This window comes from Marmota flaviventris, chromosome 2 (assembly GCF_047511675.1).
Source record: "Marmota flaviventris isolate mMarFla1 chromosome 2, mMarFla1.hap1, whole genome shotgun sequence".
NCBI classification, from domain to species: Eukaryota; Metazoa; Chordata; class Mammalia; order Rodentia; family Sciuridae; genus Marmota; species Marmota flaviventris.
Genome location: NC_092499.1, coordinates 138,823,320 through 138,846,217, shown reverse-complemented (window position 1 = coordinate 138,846,217; position 22,898 = coordinate 138,823,320). Strand labels below are relative to the sequence as shown.

The 22,898-nt window shown below is 45.7% G+C and overlaps 1 protein-coding gene across 5 annotated transcripts in view; it reads right to left on the bottom strand.

Moving 5' to 3' along the window:
• The window catches only part of Ntrk3 (neurotrophic receptor tyrosine kinase 3), a 389,429-nt gene that overhangs the window by 146,966 nt on the left and 219,565 nt on the right, over window positions 1–22,898 (bottom strand). For all 5 annotated transcript variants that reach the window (XM_027922507.2, XM_027922509.2, XM_071608640.1 and 2 more), the window contains one exon: window positions 20,230–20,418. In XM_027922507.2, coding sequence (XP_027778308.1) covers window positions 20,230–20,418 — 189 coding nt within the window. The remainder of the gene's footprint in view (window positions 1–20,229; window positions 20,419–22,898) is intronic.

Genomic DNA, 22,898 nt, shown 5'->3' with positions numbered 1-22,898 from the left:
CTGCATAGTCAGATACCCCTGGGATAATCTGGTGGGGCAGAAGTATTCTCCTGACATTTGTAATTCCTTCTTCACTGTAACTAAGGCAAACTGCACTAATACTACTAATAGCTAGAAGTTAGCAATTGCTTCCTAGATGTAGGCAGCTGTTCCAAGCCCCTTCCATACGTTCCTTCATTTAACACTCAGAGAGACCTGAAGAGGCTCACAGAGACTTGGAGAGAAGCAGCAAATCTAGACTCCAATGTTCAAGTCCACAGAGCCCAACTTTATCCTGCCACCCCTACATCACCCACAAACCCCAGAAAATGGAATCCTGATGGAATGGGATATTCCAATGCTGCCATTTTGACAGAAGTAGCAATTTTGACATAGGGAAGCATATTAGCACACCTAAAATGCAAATCTTTACACAACTGTCCTTTATTATTCTAAAGTAATAGGAAACACTGACATCTTTACCCTACTCCTGACCCCTCCCTCTTGCTCACATCCCATTTCTCACCCTCACAATACTCTAACTCCAAACTTTGGCAATATTCCTTATTTGGAGGGAACCGGAAACAGCACAGATGTCACAGGTGAGGTGAGAATAAGAGGTGAGAATGAAGATTTGGGCCATTTGCTTAGATTATCATTACAAAAAAAAGGTGTTTTTACAAATTCATATCAAAATAAGCACATTAGGAAGACCAAATTTTTACTTATTTGTGACCCCAGCATACATTACAGCATCTAGAACTTAGCAGATGCTCAATATTTTAAAAATGCTGTCAATAATTGTACTGAACACCTCTCAATTTCAACAATTATTCTGAATCAAAGATATATATTTAAAAAAACAGCACCAATATCTTCCACGGTGCTTCTCACACTTTGATGTAAATCAGGATCACCCAGGGGCTTGTCAAATTCCTGAGACCCACACCCAGAGTTTCAGATTTGGGGGGTCAGAGTGAATTCCAGGAAATTGTACTTCTAACAAGTTCCCACATGGTATCGCTGCTGGTGGTCTGGGGACTACACTTTGAGAACCCTCAACTTAATTCCTCGGTCGATAGCTGAAACTGCCTAGATGAGACACTTTAAAATCACTCACAGCCTCTTCCTTCAGGTCAGAGCATAACCAGGTGTGGGATGAGACCAGGGTGCCTTTCCTAGCACAGGGCTCTCGGCGCAGTGGGCCACCAGCCAGGGCTGGTTGATGAAATGCCTGAGGGTGAAAAACTACACACTCGGTGATGCTCTATCAACCAATTTTCCGCAGAAACAATGAAAGGCAAGAGGAGTCCCCATGTGCTGTTTGTCAACGGCAAGTCATGTGAAGTCATTTAAAAGTTGAGGAGTAGAAATGAATTCCCTTTGTAATCTGACTGCAGCAACAAGAAAGCTGCATGAGACTCAAACAGATGCTTAGCCCTAAGTTTTCTTCTTTCTAATACCATCAGGAACTCAGATGCTCTACTAAAAGATCCATTGAGCCCAAATTACATTTCGGATCATGTGTGAAGACTCCTGTAGCGGTGACGGGCTACAGAAAGCCAGAGGAAACATTAAAATAGTAACACTACCTTCCCAGGAACCCAGAGGGCCAGAGTGCCTGAGCCCCTTGAAAGTTTACTAAAATAACAAGGAATCACTCCAAAGAGAAACGGTGATATTTTGAGGTTCTTAAAATTCGTAGAAGCATCAGAACAAACTGTACTTGATAAGGATGCCTTCTGGGTTCAACTGCAGAATTCCCCAAAGACACTAAAAACAATTTCTGCAGCAATTACAGTAGCACCTGAGACAGACTATTCACCTTTGTCAGACATTCCTTATTAAATGGCCCAGACAAAATCAGCTTCTTTGGGGGAAATGAAAAGATTGCATTTCCACTTACAGGTTCGGAAGAAGTGAGAAACATTACGAGACAATAGCCATCAGCCTTGTCCCTTTCCTTCCTCCAAATACTTACGTGGCTCAAAGTCACTGTATGTGTTTGGCCCTAAATCTTCTCATCTATAGAATGAAGACATCAGTCTCCATGGGTCTTGTAGGTCTTGTTCAAACTAAAACAAAACACCACACACACACACACACACACACACACACACACACACTTCTAGATTCCATAAGAAAGTTAAGAGAGAAGTAAAGAGTAGAAAAGGAAAAATTTTGCTTTCCACTAAGTCTTATTGCTAGAATAATTTTGGGTCCAAGATTTGAAGGCAAAAATACAAGCGGGGATCATTACAAAACCAAGCCCAGCAAAGACTTCCTCTTGGGTTGCTACGTTCCAACATAGCAGAAAACACAGGCTCTTCAAATATTTGAAAAACACATGCTTCCGGGATCCTGCATCACTCTCCTGCAACATGGGAGCGGATTCCTTGCTGGAATGAGGTCTCTGTTCCTCCTCCTTACGAGCTCAGAGAGTTTCTTGCTTTTTTCTTTCTTTTCCAAAAGCAAAACTCAGGGGTCTATCTATGTTTAGAACTGTGCACGACAAATCAAGAAATAAATTCCTAAGTGGAAGGATAGAAACGCAAGTCTCAAAATCCAGGCAAACTTCCATTTTTATAAGCCTAGGAAGACAATATAAATAAATCAGAAGGAGCCGAACCTGCTGGCAGTGATCACTGAGTGTCTCTCATTTTCTAAATACCGTTGCTTGTGCTGAAAGGTATATGCAGTGAAGGTTTCATCTCTCTCCTTTCTGGAACAGGGGTTTTCCATATCTGCTTGAAACTGTCCCTAAATTCAGAGAGAATGGCCGACTTCATTTGACCTTTGTTATTAGAATACTGATGGCTTCTTTACCTCTCAACTCATTTATTTCTGAGAAACATTAACAGCCCCAACTGTAGTAAACAGGGACTTGACTTAATTAAGTGCAAATCCTATGAAGAAATTCATAATTACTGTTCAAGGAGCTGTACTATTTCATGTACTCCCTCTGCCCCAGGAGTTCTTCTGGGGTCAGCCCTGACCTCCAACCCTGTTGTCCAAAGCCTTGCCCCCTCTCTGTCCAGCTACTGACAGGGCCTTTTCCAACTCTGCCTGTACAAATTCTCCACGGCTTTCTAGCGCAAACACTCCCTCCCTCATTAAAGCCTCTGCCCTTCTAATTTAAACAAGCCATCTCTCTCTAAGCACACTTGATCCTTCAGTCACAGGTCTCTGCATTATGCTTATATCACCGGGAACTATTTATGGGTCCATCTCCCCAGCTGGGGTGCAGGGACAAGCCCACTCTGTGTATCTCTCAGCCTCATTGCACCAATTCTGCATCATAGTGGTTGCTCCATAATTAGAAGCTCTGTGTAAAAATCATCCTTTGTACTCATTCTTCTCCCACACTGTGTTTACTTTGAAGTTGGCATTATAATAGAGGACAAAGAGTGCATCTTGGTGTACCTTTGCAATGGCACTAATGTGAATACCACCCAGCCATACACATGCAATCACTATAAAGTATCTTCCCCAAGCTGCATGCAGTGGCGCACACCTATAATCCCAGTGACTTGGGAGGATGAGGCAGGAGAACCCCAAGTTGGAGGCCAGCCTCTTAACAAGATCCCATCTCAAAATAAAAAATCAAAAAGACTGGGACTGTGGCTCAGTCACAAAGCACCCCGGGGTTCAACCCCCAGTCCCAAAAGTAAAATGAAATCAAAATAAAACAGTTGCATCATTTTTAATGACATGAGATAAAAACCTATGATATGTTTGTTACAAAATGATAAATTCAGACTATAAAAGTACAGTCAGAATATGGTCTCATTTTTGCACATTGTTCATGAGTGTTTTGGTGTAAGCATGGCTGTGTGTATTATTTGCTTGCAAGTATACCTATCTATGTAAGGTGAAAAGACTGGAAGACAATACAAGAAAATGCTCATAGCATTCATCTCTGGGTGATATTTGCTATAATTCTTATTTCCTTCTTTTTACCTTTCTGTATTTCCCCAAAACTATTTACAAAGAGCATGTATTACTTTGGAAGCACAGACAAATGTTAACTCTTGTTTGTTTGTGTATGTGTTTTCTTAAGAGTCATCAAGAGGCAAACCAAAGTTGTGAGTCCCAGATCACCACCGACAAAGGGCAAAGTACTAAATGCTTAGTCCCAGCAGTAAACACTTGGGGGGGGGGGGGGCTCATGAGGGATCCCTAAGGTGCCTGGCTCGGATATGTGGGGACAAGTAATGGATAATTCTGCTTAAGTACCAGGAATGTAAATTTGCCCTGTGAACTCTTCCTAAGAAGAAACCTTCTGAGGAACGTTTTCCTGGACCACAGGAGCTGGAGCTATTTGGGTCACTTTGCTGAAACCAAGAGGAAAGAATGAGCTTAGCTCCTGTTTCAGAAAGAGGCCATGCTCCCTGGCAGCCCCTTCTCCAGCTGGGCACAGCAGGGCACGCCCCCTCCCAGGGGCCTCTCTTTCAATGCCTCTCGCCATTCACATTCCAACAATGTAAAATGACGGATACTTTTAATACAAGAGACCTGTCATTTATTTATTAGCTGGGGACAGGCTCTGCAGCCGGGAAGGATGCATTATAAATCAACTCCTTTCTCAGCCATTAAAAATTAATACAGTTCATAATGTAGAACGTCAGTAATTTCTTTATTAGAGCAGAGTGTAATTTTTTTTCCCTTTTCTTCCAGGTTTTGTTTTTACTTCCCCCCCTTCCTGGAGAAGACTGTTCTCTCTAATGACTGGCTGGGTATAAAGTACCCCAGGGAAGTGGTGAGATAGCCTTTCAGACAGAGGGTAAAATAGAAGAGTAGAAGATATGGGAAAAAAAAAAAAAAAGAGCTGGCTGATTTCCCCTTAGCAATATGGTACCACTGTACCTCCCCTTTTGCCTCCTGGTGGCTCACTTACAACACCCCTCATTTGTTTCCGACGCACCCTGCATTTTAGGTCTCTGCTAGATTAGAGAAAAAGATATGGCGGACATTTTTAGGTGTGTTGGAAGGTCTCTGTGTATTATCTGCTGATGGCCCCTCACAGAGTGGCTCTCAATAGCTTTTCTTCTGTCTCTGAATTAACGAGGAGAAACATGGGCTGAAGTCCAGCCCCAGACCAGGAGTGGTGCATACAGCTCCCACTTAGACCTGGGGATGCAGGGATGCAGCAGACGAGGTGGTGCCCCTGTATGCCACAGGCTGCTGAGCTGGGCCTCCTGGGAAGGCTTCCCTTTGTTTTTTCCCCCAAGTGGCTCCTCTAAGAAAAGTGACAGCTTAGAATAGGGAAGAGAGCAACTTGGAATCTATGGTATCTCTGTCCCACCTTAAAATATTGAGGGGATTACAGTGGTTGGTTCAGCCAAGTTAACCTTCCCAAGGGATGTGTGTGAAGAGGAGAGGACCCTTACACACCCCAATACCCACCCCCACCACCTGGCTTGGGGTAGGGGTCTTGTGCAGGTGAACATCATGGCCCAGGCACAAGCCACCGAAGTTAATCTGTCGAATCAGACATGACTGAGTTAAAGCTCCTAAGTAACAAATCCCCACAAATCCCCAAGCACATATTTAAAATCTATTTTCAGAATTACACTGAGCATAATTCAACCAATCAATGAGCTATTAGGAGTTTAGTCCCAACACTTCTTCATTACCAGTGGCATTAGGGCTGCCCAGCTCAGCAGAACCGAGCACCAGGAGGTGTTGGATCACCAGCAATTCCTGGTCTGGGGACAGAAGCTAATGCCATTCCTGGGAAGGGTCTGGCCATAATCTGGGTGACGCATTAAGCTATGTAACCACCAGATCAGGAGGAAAGGAGACTTGGCCAAGAAAGAGGACAAGCTGGCTCTAAGGACTTTGGTTCTTCTTCCAGGTGGCTCCTGCACCTCCTCTGGTGCTTGTCTCTAGTGGGACCTTACTTCTGGGAGACCTGATTTCTGGACCTCTGGAATGCTAATTGACCTCCTGGATTGGGAGTGAGGAGGAGGGTGGCTCCACGGGAGACACAGAGGTGCTGGAGAGGGACCACCATCTGCTGATTTCCTGAAGGGTCATCTGAGCTAGAGTCTGTCAGAAATCTCCAGAGATCTTCCTTGGTCTCCTGTAGGAGCACAGGTGAAGCACAGGTTGGAGAACAGTGAGGGGGGTTAGCTGGAGTCACAAGAAGAGATTTTCTTATAAACACCTGAGTCTGCAAACTGGCTCTGCCTTTCACCAGCAAGTGTCCTTGAGCAAGTCCCTCAACTTTTCCAAGTTCCTAGAGAACTCCTCATCTGCAAAGTGGAGACCATGGCACTTATATTACAGGATGATTTAAGGGGACAGAGAAAGATTACATAAGAAGAGAGGGTGGTGAGCTCTGTTACATCCTAGTTTGGTCATTTCCTAGCTGTTAGACTCCAGCATGCCTGAATCATTCCTGGTGCCTCAGTTCCTCACCTATGGTATGGGGAAAGCAGTAGTACCTGCCGCAGGTGATTTTTGTGAGGATTAACCAATTTATTAATTTCTTAAACTCTCTCAGCACATATTGTTAATGTACTTTAAGTTCAGAGTCTGGCCCTCCGTAGGTATTCAGTAAAAGAGGGTATTTTTCCTCTTCTTTTCACTAATCCCCTTCTGACCCTGTCTTCACCCATCCACTCCCATACTCACCCACTGTCAAGGAACTATACCCAAGGATAACAAAGCTGCCCCCAGGAACTCGCCTGGCTTACTCAACCAGCTAACCAGATCCAACAGGAACAAATGCACAGATTTTTCTTTACCTGGGCACACGAGCATAGCCCTGAAATATGCCACCACAATTCACCAGACCAGACTAGGGATGACCGCCACTGCATATCACCAGCTTGCTCTAAGAGGAGACATGCAAGGAGTAAAATCTACATGGGATCCATGTTCTCATCTTTCTTCCACCATTATACCCAAGAGGCTCCTGCTCACTCCTAGATACAAGGGCAATGGTATTTGTAAGGCAGGAAGTTGGGTGAGTGTGTGGAGAACTGGAGTGGCAGGCACTGCCGTCTCTAGCAGCTGTTTCCCCTTTCTTGCTATCAGAACCCTGATTCTGTGGGTTCACTACCCTCCTCATAGCCATATGCCCCAGGGAAAATGAGTTTCATATGAGGTTCCAGGAGAGACTCTTGGGAAGTCAAAAGTGCTTATAGTAATTCCATTCTCCTTAGGAGTGTCTGGTTTAGGAAGAAACATATAATGTAATTCCAGCCAATAAGACAAGAGAGAAAGATTGCTGGGGGCAACCAACAAAAAGACACAACACTGTGCTGCCCTTGGTCTGTGTATCTGGTTGCAATGTTTGGAGCTTCTGCAACCATCTTGTAATCAGGTGGTGAGTTAGCCTGGTGGCAAAGCAAAACAAAGAAAAATAGAGGCAAGACAATCCCAAGAAAGCAGAGCTAGAGTTCTGGAATACCCTAAAATGAGCTCCTCAATGTGTCTAATTTGTGTGATTATCAATTTTTTTTTTCTTATTTAAGCCCAGTGGGTCAGGATTGTCTGATATTTTCAGACAAGGGCTCAGAGGCAGAGAGTTTGCCTAACGTGCTCAAGGTTCTAGGTTAAATCTGCAGCACAGGAAAAAAAAAAAAACCCTCCAAATCATTTAATCCTTTCAGACAAAAGGATCTCAACTGATATAATCAGTGTCCAACACATGAGATGTGCACAGATACAAACAAGACTCTGATACACAGGAGATGGGCATGGAAGCCCTAACTATAGAGGAACACATACAGGCACACACCTAGGAAAATCACTGTACTGCGCCTTGGCAGGTGTATGGGAGAGCAGGGGAGATTGGTTTCAAAAAAATAAATTTGGCTGCCAAAGGGGGATGGTAAAACAAAGAATCAAACAAAGAAATCCTCCATGGATCTCTCTCCCACCCTGTAGTTGAGCCCCCAGCTTTTCAGTTTCATTAACCCAAAAGGAAATTGGCCTGGGCCCTCTGCTCATCTGCATCGATTGATCATTTCCTGACAACCAACATATTACAGTCCCTATTCCTAAGAATATCTTTGTGGCTGTGGGTCTGGGTGATAAAATGCTATTGCTTAGGGTTGTGGGAAAAGAAGTCGCTGGAGGGAAGAATTCTTATCTTTTCAGAAATAACTCTAAGCTTTGTATCATACTTTTTTTGGGTACCATGAAACTGATCTTCCCCAGTAGCATGTTTACAAAAGTCGGAACGATAGTTGTAGAAATACTGTCAAGCAAGAATAATCGAATATGTAAAATGTACACAAGTCAAACAGAGTCTTTTCAAATTCTCATACCAGTTGCTCTCAAAAGCTACCTGCCAAGGGGAGGAGAAGGGGCTTGGGAGCAGGAAAGACGGTGGAATGAGATGGACATCATTACCCTACGTACATGTATGACTGTATGTATGGTGTGACGCAACATCATGGACAACCACAGAAATGTAAAGTTGTGCTGCAATTGTGTACAATGAATCAAAATGCATTCTGCTGTCATATATACCTAATTAGAATAAATAAATAAATTATTTTAAAAAAAAACTACTGGCCATGGTGACTACCTTTTCTTACCTCAAATCTACAGAGGGCAGATGCCCACAGTCATGTGCTGGCTGGCCTGGCAGGAGGGACATGTCTCTAGGACCACCCATGCTCATGTCATTTTCTGTACTAATGGATCTATGCACATTTTGTATCTGTGCACATTTTCTGTAGTAAAGATCTGCTGTAACCAAGCGTTTGGTTCATACTCTCAGCTGCTAGACCCTGTCCTGGCCCAGCCCATTCCATGCCAATAGCACCACGTTCTCTTAAAATAAAGACATGCATTGACCTTCCACAGAATGGTTTGGAGACTATGACTTTGGGAAGGCAGATGCATCCTGGGTGTGCTGGGTGTGTACTCCCCTGTAAGAGCAGCTCCCTGAGATTCCAATCCGCCTAGAAATGAGGAATGCAGTAAAAATCTGGCTATGACCAGCATCTCCGGATCTAGGGGTTTAGAAGTGTTAGGAGCACCTGCAAGAGCTTCTAGGCAGAAAGCAACATGCAAAGACCCTGATGCACTTGAACAAAGGGCACTTGATGCTCTGCCAGAAATCCTGAAGAATGCCACACCCCAACCCTGGGTGTTCCCATGGAATGCAGCCACTTCCTGTCCCTCCCGGAGGCTTGGGAATACATGTGACAGTGCCTGTGCCAAAGGGGGTCAGGCCCCATCTGGGCACCATCAGAGTGAGCCACCCCATCTGCTGTGGAGGTGACAACAGAACCCTGAACCCCAGGATGGCCCAGGATGTGATCCACCAAACATCTACCTCCACAGAGATGCTAATGGATGAGCCTCAAAATCAGGTTCAGTGGTGTCAGGCATTTGGGAAATGCTGTAGATCCAAGGTCCCTGCTGGAAAGCCAGGATGGCTTTAGCACTCAAGGCTAGCAGAATTCCCACAGTCAGAAATGTACTTAATCCAGTTTTCCCAAACTTATTGACCATGGAATATTTGGGGGAGTGAGGGAAGAAATGCCTATTAACACTCCTTAATGCACAGTTTGGGAAACACTGAACTAGAGGCAGCAGGAGGAGAAGACTGAAGGACATCTGGACTCTTGGCTTCTTGGCCAAGAGAAGGGCAGAGCTCTGGTATTCAGCCATTGGCCATCAGGAATATGGTACAAGGGGAAGGAGAAGCTCCCGGCCTCCTGGGCACATCTGCCCTCCTCCCACGGGGAGAATGACTCATGTTCAGGAGACAGAGATGATGACTGTTTTCTCTTGGACAAGGACTTCTGGAAAGAGAATACTAACAGGGGCCACCACTAGTGACAGGAGCCCCCTGCTGTCCTTAAGTTAAGGCAGGATCTCTTTCCCTTTTCCTGCTTTTTAACCTCTGCCCCTAAAGTAGGAATTTCAGTCTCCTTGGAGACATGGGAAGTCACCCCCAGTGTCCTTTCCTCAGTCCCTATTCCTGGCTCCTCCCTGTGAGAAGAGAGTAATTACCAGAAGGGTAAGACAGACAGAGCTCTCCATCTGCCATCACAGTTCTTTTCTGGGTAGGATTCAGCAAAACTCAGGAGACGCCCTGTGGGTGGTCTTCCTGGGGGCTTCCAAACTCTGATTCACAAAACAGGAGGCCGACCACGAACCTCTGTGGCAACTGGATGGAAGCACACCTGCTCAGAAGACCAGCATCGGGTCTGTGTGTCCTAAGTTCAAGGCTTGGGAAGGGCTTAACCCATTCTGGCTTTAAGTCTAAGCAACCTTCTTCAGCCCAGCAAATAAAGACCATCTTTTGATTCCTCTGTGCCCCCTGTATATGTCTCGGCTGGTTCAGAATTCTCACCCCTTGAAACTCCAACACAGACTGGATGCCCGAATCCAAGCGAGGGAGAAAAGAGTAAACGCATCTCCAGGAAACCTTGAGCTGGAAAGGATCTCAGGAGGAGAGTTCATCTTCTCACTCCTTGAAAATAAGACCGAGGCCAAAACATGCCAGGAAGACGAGGAGTTCTTCTGCTTCTAGGGCTCTGGGCAGCAAGCAGAGGACCTACTTCATCTCCCTCTCGCTTCCCCCTCCTGGGCGTAGCTTCTGCCGGGCTCACATTCCACCACGAGATGACATTGCTCCAACCTGGCTGGGGGTTCTTATCATTCTTCACCTTCGACCATGAAGCACATGCTTATACCCCAAGTACTTTTTTTAGCCAATTACTGTGTATTTACAGTGAGCATAATTATACCTAATTACTTAATTAGCATGACTGCATGCAGCTACTAACTTTGAGTATGTGATTATAGCAGTGAAGCGCAGAACAGATGAGGTCATGGTAATCAACAGGAAAGCAGGTTGCATTGGCCTCGGGGAGATGGACGTGAGCCTGTCCCCTTGAACATGTTGATTACAGCACTAAAGTGCATCTCAGGAACGCTTAGGGTTTTCAGATAATTCAGGGGAAACAGCATTGTTTGATTTTTTTTTTCCTTCCTAGAATGGGAAACAATGTCAAAGTGCCATGCTTGGATTGTACCAACATTTGGGGCATTCAGAAGTCCGTGTCCAGCAGATGTCCATCTCTCGGGGCTGAGACTCTCAAAATAAGCTAGTGAGCATTTTTTAGCTCAAGCCTGTGGGCTGGAGGCTTCCTCCCTCAGCTCCTAAGATATCCCTTGCTGGCAACATCCAGATTTTTCCAGAAACAGAGAAAATTGGTAATATATTAAGAGTAATCCTTCCCTTCAGAGACCTTGGGCTTACCAAAACTGGCATTATAGGAGTCTCAGGAATCTGCTACTTATCCTAATTGGATCTTAGAAAAAGGATCAAAGAAAAGTCAGAGGGGACAATCCTAACTTATATACTGTGAAACTCTGCCAAGAAAGCTGGGCCTAGAGATATCCAACTGGTAAAAGACACTAAAGCTAGATGTCATCGTTACCTCCACCTAGATCCAGCCTATGCCTCCCCTGAAGGGGACTGTCAAGGTCCAGCCAGCAGAATAAAAGAGGAGCCTGCCAGAGTCCACCACTTCCACATGGGTCCTATTTCTCTCCCATGTCACATCTAGCCAATGCTGCCTCCTACATTGACCGTGGGGAGCAAAGGGCAGCTCACAGTATGCCAGACTTCTTTTCTCGGCTGTACACCCCAAAAAGCTCCAGACCAGCCCTGTGACCAGACCGCTTCTCGCCAACAGGCAAGTCCACCTGGAAACTGTGCTGGAGAAAAACCGAGGAGGGCTTACTTTGCAACAGTGGCAGCTGTTGCTGTTGCCTCTGCTACTGATTCCAGGAGAGGCCCACGCCTCCCAGACAAAGGAGCCCATTTTCCATATTTCATCTGCAAGTCCATTATGCTGAGCTAAGTGGCTGGGAATAAACACCCATCATTATCCTGCACTAAGCAATGTTTGTTAGTATAGAAGGTGACAGAAATCTATATCATGCCGATGCACTATTAATACTGCATTACAAACACAGGCTCTGTGCTCCCCTTCGCAGCTGGATAACCAGCCTTGGCAGTTCCTCTTCCAGAAAAGGCAAGTTCCATGACTAATTGGCCCAAAAGAGGAGGAGGAGACCAGCCACTCACTCACCACAGATCCCAGCTGGAAAGAGAAGGTCCACAGGCCTCGTATCTCTGGGGTTAGTTATCTATATGGAAGTTCTTGCCTCATGGGTTGATAGGTTGGGGTAGGAGCATGCATCAAACAGTTGCCCCAAAGAAAGAGAGTGAGGGGCAGTGTAGCTGATCAGGTGCAAAGAAAAATCAGTTTCCGCTCTAGCCCTAGGACCTGGCACTTATAAGGGTCCTGTGGATGTTTGTTGACTGATTAAAGAAATGAAGGACAAAAGAGAATTGGAGGGAACAAAGAGAGATGGGGTTTTGACAGACTCATGAGAGTGACGGGCTAGGAAGACCCCAGGATGGATTTACCAGATGAGCTGCAGAGGCTCTGTGATGGATCTAGGGGAAGGAGATGAAAGAGTCACCACCAAGGAGGGCCCAAAGGTTGAAAGCACAAATGTCCTTCAAAGTGTAGAGACTCCTGAAGAACAACGGACTCAGCATGGAAGTCAGCCTGCAAATGACACTGGAGAAAGAGAAGGCATCAGCAGGACTTCAGGTCAAAGCAAAGAGGAACAAGGTCCCGGTGCCTGAAAACGTAAGGGCTACTGTGGGCTCAAGGTTGGCACCATGGAGAATCACTCAAATGAGCTGTGTTTTAAAGGTGTTGAAGATATGGACACACCGATCAGTAAATCAAAGGGCCAGTTGTGTCATGAACATGACTACTGGTCTTTGGCCAGTGACAAGTTAGAAGTAGAGTTTCTTCACTATTAGTCTATGTGAATATCAAATAATAATTACATAACTATCAGTTTCTGGGATTGTTAAGAGCAGAAAAAGAAAAAAAAAGAAAGATTTCTGTGGTCACACACAACACACTTGAGAAAGTATACCAAGAAGGGGGCGTGGACCCACAAGGGCCAGGAGATCGCAGGACAGGAGCTGAGCAGTGGAGGCCAGTCTAAGATGGAATGGAAAGGGGCTGCCTTGGTACAGCCACATGTTCTTAGCAGAGGATCCAGCAATCCACATATCCAGGTATTTATGCAGTGAGTTGAAAACTTATGTCCACACAAAAACCTGTACGTGGGTCTTTAGCAGCTTTATTCATAATTGCCCCAAGTAGGAGGCAACCAAGCTGTCTGTCATGGGTTGAGTTGTGTCCTTTTCAAAAAATGATGTTGAAGCCTTAATTCTCAGTGCCTTAGAATACCAACTTAATTGGAAACAGGGTCACCGCAGGTGTAACTAGTAAAATCAAGAGGCGGTCAGGCTGGAGTAGGCTGGGCTCCCTAATCTCAAATGCCTGGTGTTCTTCTGAGAAGACAGACATGTGGAGACAAGACCAGAGCGACGCAGCTGCAAGGCAAGGAACACAAAGATGGCTGACCACACCAGGAAGACGCAAGAAAGGATTCTCCCTAGAGGCTTCAGAGGAAGCATGACTCTGTTGACACCCTGATTTCAGATGAAGAGCCCCCTTCAGGGGAAGCATAGGCTGGATCTAGGTGAAGGTAACGATGACATTTAGCTTTAGTGTCTTTTACCAATTGGATATCTCCAGGCCCTTCTTGGCAGAGTTTCACAGAGTTCCTACACCTGCCCTGTCTAGGGTCCTTTGTTATAGCAGCTGTAGGAAACTAATATCACATCCCTCGGTAGGAGAAGGGATAACAAGCTACGGCACACTATTCAGTGGAGAATCATTCAGTAATAAAAAGACATAGGCTGTCAAAGTTGTGAAAAGAAATGGAACACCCTTAAGTGCCTATTATTGCTCAATGAAAGAAGCCAATCTGAAAAGAGTACCTACTGCATGATTCCAGCTACATGCCACGTGGGAAAACACGTCATAAATTATGAAGACAGAAGATCGTGGTGAACAGTTATGGGTGGTTTGTGAAAAGGTGGAATGCAGGGGATTTCTGTCCAGAGCAGTGACTGTTCTGTGCAGTACAATATTGTGGATACATGCCATTACAAACCAACCAACACAGACAGCCAACCCTACAGTAAACTCTGGGCTTTGGTTAACAAGAGTGTCTCCGTAATAGTTTGCCAGTTATAACTAATGTAACACACTAATCAAGATTTTAATAACAGAGAAAACTGTGGGAACAAGTGGCAACAGAAATGAAGCATAAGCTTCATTTCTACTGTCAGCTTAGTTTATCTTTAAACATAAACTTGTTTTAAGATAAAATATGACCTAAACACCAGGACCAGGTATTGTCTTATCTTAAGGGCATGGGTTTGTTGGGGAATTCAGGCAATATAAGTGCCAAAAGCCAGACCAAGGATGACCCAGCCATGAGACTATAGGACCATCAGTTAATCTTGAACATATTATGCAGAAGCCACCCTTACCCTGGAAATGAGGAAAAGTCAGTCTCCATAACACACACACACACACACACACACACACGTGCATTTTTATTCCTCAACAGCCTACCTCCCCGAGTTCAAGAAGTGTATGAGGGAATGTGCAGAGGCTCTGAAATTCTAGGCAATGTGATTTAATGGGAAAAGAATAGATGCTGGGGTCAGCAGGTCTGGGTTTATCTGTCAAACTCTATCTTTACGGCTATATGATCTGGAACAAGTCAGTGAAGCCCACTGAGCCTCAGTTTCTTTATCTATAAAATGGGGGTAATAGGCACTCCCTCAGAGAGTCAGTTAAAGATTATATAAGATAAGAAACATGAAATGCTAGCGCAATGCTTGGTTAAGAGAGGCAATCTTTCCTTCTCTGTCTATCTCTAGAAAGCCTGGACCATGGAGCCATCTGTGTTAGTCAGCTTGCAATCACTACTGCAAATACCTTAGATAATCAATTTATGAAAAGAGTTACTCAGAATCACAGTTTGAGAGGATCTAGTTCATGATCAGGCAAAACCCACTGCCTGAATTTTGACCTCTGATGGGGTGCTGGATAGCATCGATGGTAAGCCCATAATGGGGTTAAACCCTCACTTATGGTCAGGGAGCAAAAGAGAACAAAGAAGGGACCAGGGTCCCACAACCCCCTTCAAGGGCATGTCCCCAATGACCTGATGCCCTTCCGCTAGGCCCCACCTCTTAGAGCTTCTACCACTTGGTGATCAAGGCTCAAACCCAGGGGCCGGTAGGGGACATTCAAGGATTCAAACATCATCTGACCCTGTTAGTTAGCATCTTCTTTAATCCCAATCCCATGCTGTATCTTCTGTAGAAACAGAAAGTAAAGAATTATGATATATAATGGCTACTTCTAGGAATAAGTACCAAATCAGATTTGGGAAATAGGACACACATATTTGAGAACTGGCAGAGTGACCTAGGATTTGGTTAAAAGTCACTCCTGAATGTACATGGCACTGACTGTAAGCCATGGGTTAGAAAGAAGGAAGGAAAAGGTATGTGGGGATAGGCTAGGAAGGATCCCAAGAGGCTGGAAATGAGGCAGGTTTTAAAGGATGAATAGGGTGTAGAAAGGAAGAAAAGGGAGTGGGGATGTGATGTGGAAGACAGGATGTCATTTGAAAGCAGAGATCACACTATGAGTAGCTGGGGGTGTGGGATGGGGATCTGGGAAGAGGCGGTAAAGGCCGGTGCGTCAGCAGTGGACAGCTGAAAGGTAAATGCACAAGGCCTTGAGAAGGGCTCCAAGGGTGCAAGGGGGTACTGTCCCCATCTTGAGGAGCAGCTATGTTGGCTATGAGGGTCCTTGTTCCCCATTGTTTTCAGAGCCCAGAAGAAGATCCAATACAATCCCTCAACATGGATTGAATAGATGAAAGAAGAAAAGTCAAGGGCTGGGGTTGTGGCTCAGCGGCAGAGCACTCACCTAGCACGTGCGAAGCCCTGGATTCGTTCCTCAGCACCACATAAAAATAAATAAATAAAATAAAGGTATTGTGTCCAACTATAACTAAAAAATAAATATTTTTTTAAAAAATATGAAAGAAAGAAAAGTCAGCACAGCCTAAGTGACCCAAATGCTACCAAGGATGAAAAACTCAAAGGAACATGGTCCAGTTCTGCAAAGAGAACAACACAGAGAGTGGAAGGCTTCCAGGAGAGCAGAACTAGGGGAGGGGCTGCAGGTCAGGGAGCCTCAGAGGTTTACAGAGAGCAGAAGGAGCCAACAGACCCAACCTCAGGGGGAGGGTAGAAAAGAAGTGGGAGGACCAGGTTGGGGAGCTGACCCTTTGAAAGTGGAGGTACAGTGAACAAAGGTAGATGTCCTCACCTGAAGACAGAAGAAAGAAGGGAGGGAAGGGAGACACGGGTTACCTCCCCTTGATGGCCTCAGCTTTCTCAATTAAGAGAATGGGTACCTAGGTACAGCCTTTTAGAAATCCAAGACGCCCTCCAACCACCCTATGAGGAAGAACAAAAGCACAATTTCTAAGATGGCAGCCGGCCTTATAGCCACGAACAACTGTTCTGCAGCCCAGAACTGTCACAAGGCTGACCAAGGCAATCAAGGGAACATACCTTCTCCCTTTACCCCAGTGGCCCATCTGGACAGGTCCCTCGGTGTGCATTCTGTAGGACTCAGCCCAAAGTCTAGGACCCTCAGCTGGGTGGGAAGGAAGGCTGTGTCTATTTCCTGATGCATTTGAGAACCAGGAGGCTTTACATAAATAATGAGGGTGGTCTTATTTGGTTTATACTTGGGCACACGTAGTCAAGTAGGTGCATTTTCATTCTGCTCTTTCAGAATTCCTGGAAAGGCTGAATAATTTCAGAATAAAGACAATGCCAAATGCAGAGCCATTGTTGGGAACACAGGCGGGGGACGCAAGCATCTGATAAGGGATTGTACCAGGTGATCTCCAAATACCCTTACAGCCTGACATGTAATGACAAGTGTCATGGACCAGATTGAAGATAGATAGAAAGTGAGGAGCATGGAGAGGACCCGCATCCTAATTACAGCTCACCATTCACGATAAACACACAAGTGCAGACAGAAAGCTGCTTTGTGCACAATCCAGAGCTGAGGAGACGGGAGAAACCTGAAGTCAGTGAGCACCAAGTTCCCACAGTTCCTCCCCATACTATGCATTTTACAAGGGGACAAGGTAAGGGACTCAGATCAGGAGAGCCCAGGGATCCACAATGTGAGCATTTTCCTCTGAATACCTCAAGTCTTGCCATCCTCCCAAGGAGTGACCCCAGCTTTGTCTGCACCACTGCAAACATTCCCTGCTCATTTTATGTGCCAAGGCACATGTGGCTTTAATTATTGATGGCAGTGTCTCATCACACACAGGGATGTGTCTCAGAGTCAGTTCCCTCAATCGGTGAAGCCTCGATAATCAGAGTCCAGCTGCATCTGAGCCAGTGAATCTCCGCTGAGGGCTGGCCCGGGCGCTCCCTGTCCCCGTCTGCGTAAGTCACTGTGGATTAGCAGAGGGAGGATGGGCCAAACACATTTACAACGCTCCTGCACAGTGTTCATCATGCCCCACATGCTATGTGAAAAACAACTGGAGCCGTCCGCTGTCTACTGAGGGCTAGATGCATCGCTGCCCTCAAAAGGTACTTCCCTCATCACAGAAGGCTTTGACACTCTGGAGTCATCGCAAGACGCTGTCTGCTCCCCCCATCTTTCAAATCTCCATCGATAAACCTGCTTCTCCTGCATTTTCACTGACCTCTTCCTGCTTACCCAGAAGGATGTCTGGATCCCTCCAAAGGCCACTGTGAAGCACACACCCAGAGAGCTCTAGGAGGAAGGCTCTTCCAGGTTTTCCTGGTACTGTGGCTCCTTGGCTAAGTACTGTGTCCTGACATCAAAGGACTCTTACCAGATCCCACAGCTCTCTCCATGGTTCCCAAGTTCCCACAGAGACAATAACTCTGATGGTTCAAAGGGAACTTCTCTAAAATGTGCCAGATTCCTCCCATCCGGAAATGTTGCCAATAACCTGAACTCAGGAGCTGCAGTGAGCAGAGATGACTCTGTGATCGTATTCTGAACTGGAAACCCAGAGATCCCACTAATGGGAATGCAGGTGATCCTCATTATTCACAGATTCTGTGCTTACAAATCCCTCTGCTCTTTAAAGTTTATTTGCAATCCCAAAACCAGTATTTGAGGTGCTTTCACGTGGGTCATGCCCAAAGCGGCAAAAAATTTGAGTTATGCTCTGGGCACATTTCCAGCTGAGGCTGACCAAGGCCACATTCTGCCTTCTTTCTAAAAAAAAATATGTATTTAAATTGGCAAATAAAAATTATACATATTTATCACTTATGACACATTGTTTTGAAATTCTTATTTCAGTTTTCATGCTATAAACAAGTATCTTTTTTTGTGGTCTCTTCCAGGCCACATTTTTTTTTTTTTTACATTCTGGGTTTTTTTGTTTATTAATTTTGTTCTTTAAGATGGCTGCCAAGCATGGTTCTGAAATACTGTCTTGTGTTCCTAAACACAGGATGAGTCTCACAGAGGGATAGGTAAGTTTTGAACAGTCATGAGTTATAGCTGTTGGCCATTGAGTTCAATGTTAATGAGTCCACAAAGCATCTTAAATAAGGCCTCTTTAAATGGAAACACACATACAACATGCTACAGCAAGGTTATGTATTAACTGGCTGATAAAACATGACCAGAGGCTCACAGGATCCTAATACTGTATCTCCCCTAGGAAAAATGGTTCAGTGTTCTCTGATTCACTGTTTGCAGTGACTTTACAGAAAATAACTACCTCAAATAATGAGAATCAACTATATATACTCAACAGAGCAACAGCTAAGTCTCTGTTCAAATATCAGTAGCATCCTAGAAAACTCAGTATCTGCCCTAGGAGGAGCTAGGACCACTCTACCATCACAGGATGGCCACTCCCAGGCCAGGCCAGGAATAAGTCTGATCTGAGACAAGAGCTTTAGCCAAAGGAATCATTCTTTGCACTGTTTCCCACTGCTTATCTGAAATACAGGTATCTTTCTTCCTTGCTTAACCCAGACACCAGCTATCCTTCCTCCGACACTGACAGGGAGCCTTTGATAAACTCTGAGGCAGACTGTGGAGGATACTCAATGTTGGGAGGCAAATGATGACCTTATGTTGACTCAAGCCTAGTCTCTCCCACGGTGGAGACCCTCTTACGAAAAATCAGAGCTAGAGAAATGGAAGCGAAGGCTGATGAGGTTTCCAAATGTCCAGGCTGGTACAGGAAGACCCAGCAGGAGCAGCAAGGGCCCTGTGAGTTCAGAGTGTGGCCCAGATGCAGAGAGCTCAGCCCAGAGGATGAGCAAAAGCAGAATTCACCTCTTCCTAGGCCTACCCTGGGACTGGCTGACAAGAGAGCTCACGGCAGGCAGCCTGGGGCAGGAATCAAGATCTCACAGCCTCCTAGACCTTCAGAATTCCTGTCCACAAGGTAAAGCCTAAACCTAGCTGATCACTTGGGTCCCTTCCCGCTCTCACGTAGTCACTGGTGTCTGTGCTGTCCAGGGGCCTCTGCCTGCTCTCTTGAAGCAGTGGATTGTTTCCGGGGACAGGAGCAGTGGAAGGGAAGGGGTGTGCATTGGTGTTGCTGGACCCAGGTTGGACGTGGAGACCCAGCAAAGGGAACACTGCTGGGTGGAGGGATAAGACACTGCAGCTCTAGGGGTTAAGGGGAACCTAGCAGGGCTGAGGAGAAATGCAAAGAAAGGGGCTGGAATGAACAGGAGGTCAGAGATGAGGAGGAAGCAGGTGGCCTAAGTCCTCTGGTCTGCGATAGGGAGGTGAGGGTTGCTGGTGCTCCAGTTCTCAGAGAGTGAGCACTTCGGAGCACTGGAGGGGCAGCTAGGTACTCACCGCCCTTCATTCCCTTCCCCTCTAGTGGAGGCCCAGGTGGAGGCCCTAATGACCTCGGGGGCTGTTGTGTGGACAGTCAGGTTTTGTGCTCTAATTATACAAGCCAGGTCTACAGAGAAGACCAGCCTTATTTGTGTCTGTGCCTTACTGGGAACACCTCTCCCTAGCCAGGTGAAGAAAAGTGGGAACCAGATTCAGCCCGACAGCCCTCCCTTCCCCAGGGAATCTGCCCAATGGCTATCTTTCAAGTTGTGAGACAAATAGGGAGGGTCTGTTTGGGGGACATTGGCAGGTGGCAGGTCATCCCAGAAGGTTCCAGAACCCCAGCTACATGGTCTGTTGCCACACCGCCCTTCCCACCCAAGAAGGGACAGAATTCCATCCCAGTACTTACACGTGTCTGGCTTGTGGCAGTTATGTCCCTGACGGAAGTACTGAGGGTTCTCAATGACTGGAATGCGGGTCATGCCGATGACAACCGTGTCGGGCCCGGCGTCCAGCGATGAGGGTGTGGTGATGCCGTGGTTGATGTGGTGCAATGGGCTGGCTGAGTCCTCTTCACCACTGATGACAGCCACAGGACCTGCACACACCACAAGAGACATGGGAGCCTGGTGAGGTCACACCCAGTCATTCTTAGCCCTGCCCACCAAGCCCTCAGTATTTCTCCCACTACAGTTTCCGTAAGAGCAAAGTCCTTTAGGAGAGTACATTTCCTCCGAATGTGCTGAATTCTGAATTGAGAGAATCCTACCCAAATTCTCTCAGGAATTAGCCATCCATTAGCCATGGAAATAGCTGCAAAATAAAAGTGTACCAAAATGACTGTGATATAAATTATCTTCACTTCTTCCCAAATCCAAATTAGTTCAAAATAATACAAGTTTAAAATCAGCTTCTTTACTTATGTAGCAATAACAGGATTCAAAAAAAAAAAATGATGTAGCAGTAGTTTGTACCCTGCCCCTCCTTTATTTGGGAGCTTTAGAAACTAACAACACTGGGTTCCACCCCAAAAAGATGTGATTCGATTGGTCTGGGGATGCGACCTGGCATCAAGATTGCAAAAGCGTTCCAGGTAAGTCCCATGCACAGCAAGGATTGAGAACCTCTGATTAAGGGGGCGCAATCCCAGAGGAGTGGAACGGGTCTCCCCAGTCTCTGCCACAACCCTCCCTCATTCACAGGTAGAGACCAGTATACACCTGGGTCTAACCTGAGTCAGGTTTCACTCATGACAGTCACAAGGCTCCGCTGCTATTAGCCTCCTGTGGCTGGATCAGCTATCCCCCTCTTAACAGATTCATACTGCCCCAATGGCTTCAAAGAACATCTTGTGCATCCCCACCAATCCTAGCTCTGCCATTTTGTAGCCCAAAGAAGAAACCCAGTGAATAAGGTTCACTTAAAAGCGCAAGTTGACAAAGATAATTAACACTGCAGTCGTGGCAGAACAATGATTCTTTTTTGTGGTGTGATTTTCCCATACATACAAATAAAACTCCTGTAAAGGGAATTAGCTGTGACTGTTTGTGGCTTCATACGACTGGCGTTTTAAATGGCTGCTTTGCTAGATGCCGGGTCCCTAGACAAAGTGCCTGCTGTGATTTGGTTTTGCGGCTTGAACAATATTTCCACTGCAGAAATCCATTACTTCTTACTGAAGTTTATGGAGAGAATATTTCCCATCAAACAGGGAGGTGAAGCGCCAATGAGGCAGAACTAAATGGAAGACTGGTAAATGCAAACCGAGACCCTGAATTCCACTCCGTCAGCACAGACAGGCTTATCCCAATCCATGACAAATGGCCGACCGTGTTGGGAGACCATGTGAAAAAGTAGCAATGAGACCATGTGAAAAAGTGGCTGCCCACTCATCGCGATAACCACTCGCCTCGCGAAAAGAAGCCAGTGCCTGAAAGCACCGGGGAAACTTTGTGAAAAACTTCACAATGACTTCCAGTGAGAGAGGGAAAACTAAGCACTGGTCTTTGTCTGCTTTCCTTTGCCATTAAAATACAAAGGAATAAAATAAATATTTGTTCACAAAGAGAAAGAGGAAGAGAGGAGACAAGGTGAAAGGAAATACGATATGTCACAACTGCAGAAGATGAACAGTCAAAGGACAGGGACTTAGAGAAAGTACCACTCATGGAACTACAGGGGCAAACCTGATAGGAAGTCACTTGTGCTGGGCAGGGTCTGTTCTTAAAGGGATAGGAAAGTCAAGAAGGGTGGAATTTATTCCTAAAGAAACTGAATCCACCATCGTGATGGTGGAATGTGATGGTCATCATTATCCAAAGTACCCTGTATGAAGACACGAATTGGTGTGAATATACTTTATATACAACCAGAGATGTGAAAAACTGCGCTCTGTATGAGTAGTAAGAATCGTTATGCATTCCATTGTCATATATTTTAAAAAATCAATTAAAAAAAAGAGAAACTGAATCCAGAAAACTCAGGGAAAGCGCAGATGAACCATGAAGTGAGCCTCCATCTTCCTGCTCCCAGAACAACAGAAACCATGTTCAGCCCAGCCTACCAACCCCAATCTCAACTTCAGGAGAGAGAGTAGAGATTCCTTCTCTAGAGAAAGTCTCAAGGAAGATTCCCCACAGCCAGATGCAATGGTGCACACCTGTAATCCCAGCAACTCTGGAGCCTGAGGCAGGAGGATTGAAAGTTTAAGGCCAGCCTCAGCAACTTAAGGAGGACCTAAGCAAGCTGGCAAGACCCTGTCTCGAAATAGAAAATAAAAAGTGTTGGGGATGTGGCTCAGTGGTTAAATCAAGAAGAGGAGGAGGAGGAGAAAGAGATTGACATTTTTGGATCTCCCAAAGAAAAGTCAGGTTCACTCTGTGACTATGGCACTCTGAAGTGGATATAGCCAGTGGATACAGCCCTCCACCCCATGCACACAAGGCAGGTTCTTATTAGCTATCTAGTGCTCGGTTCCTAAATATGAAGACACAGTACAGGATCACCAGGTATTTCAACAAAGCTTCAGCATTTCAGAAAGAGAAAGAACAAGACAAGCAGACAATCAGGGACCAGCAG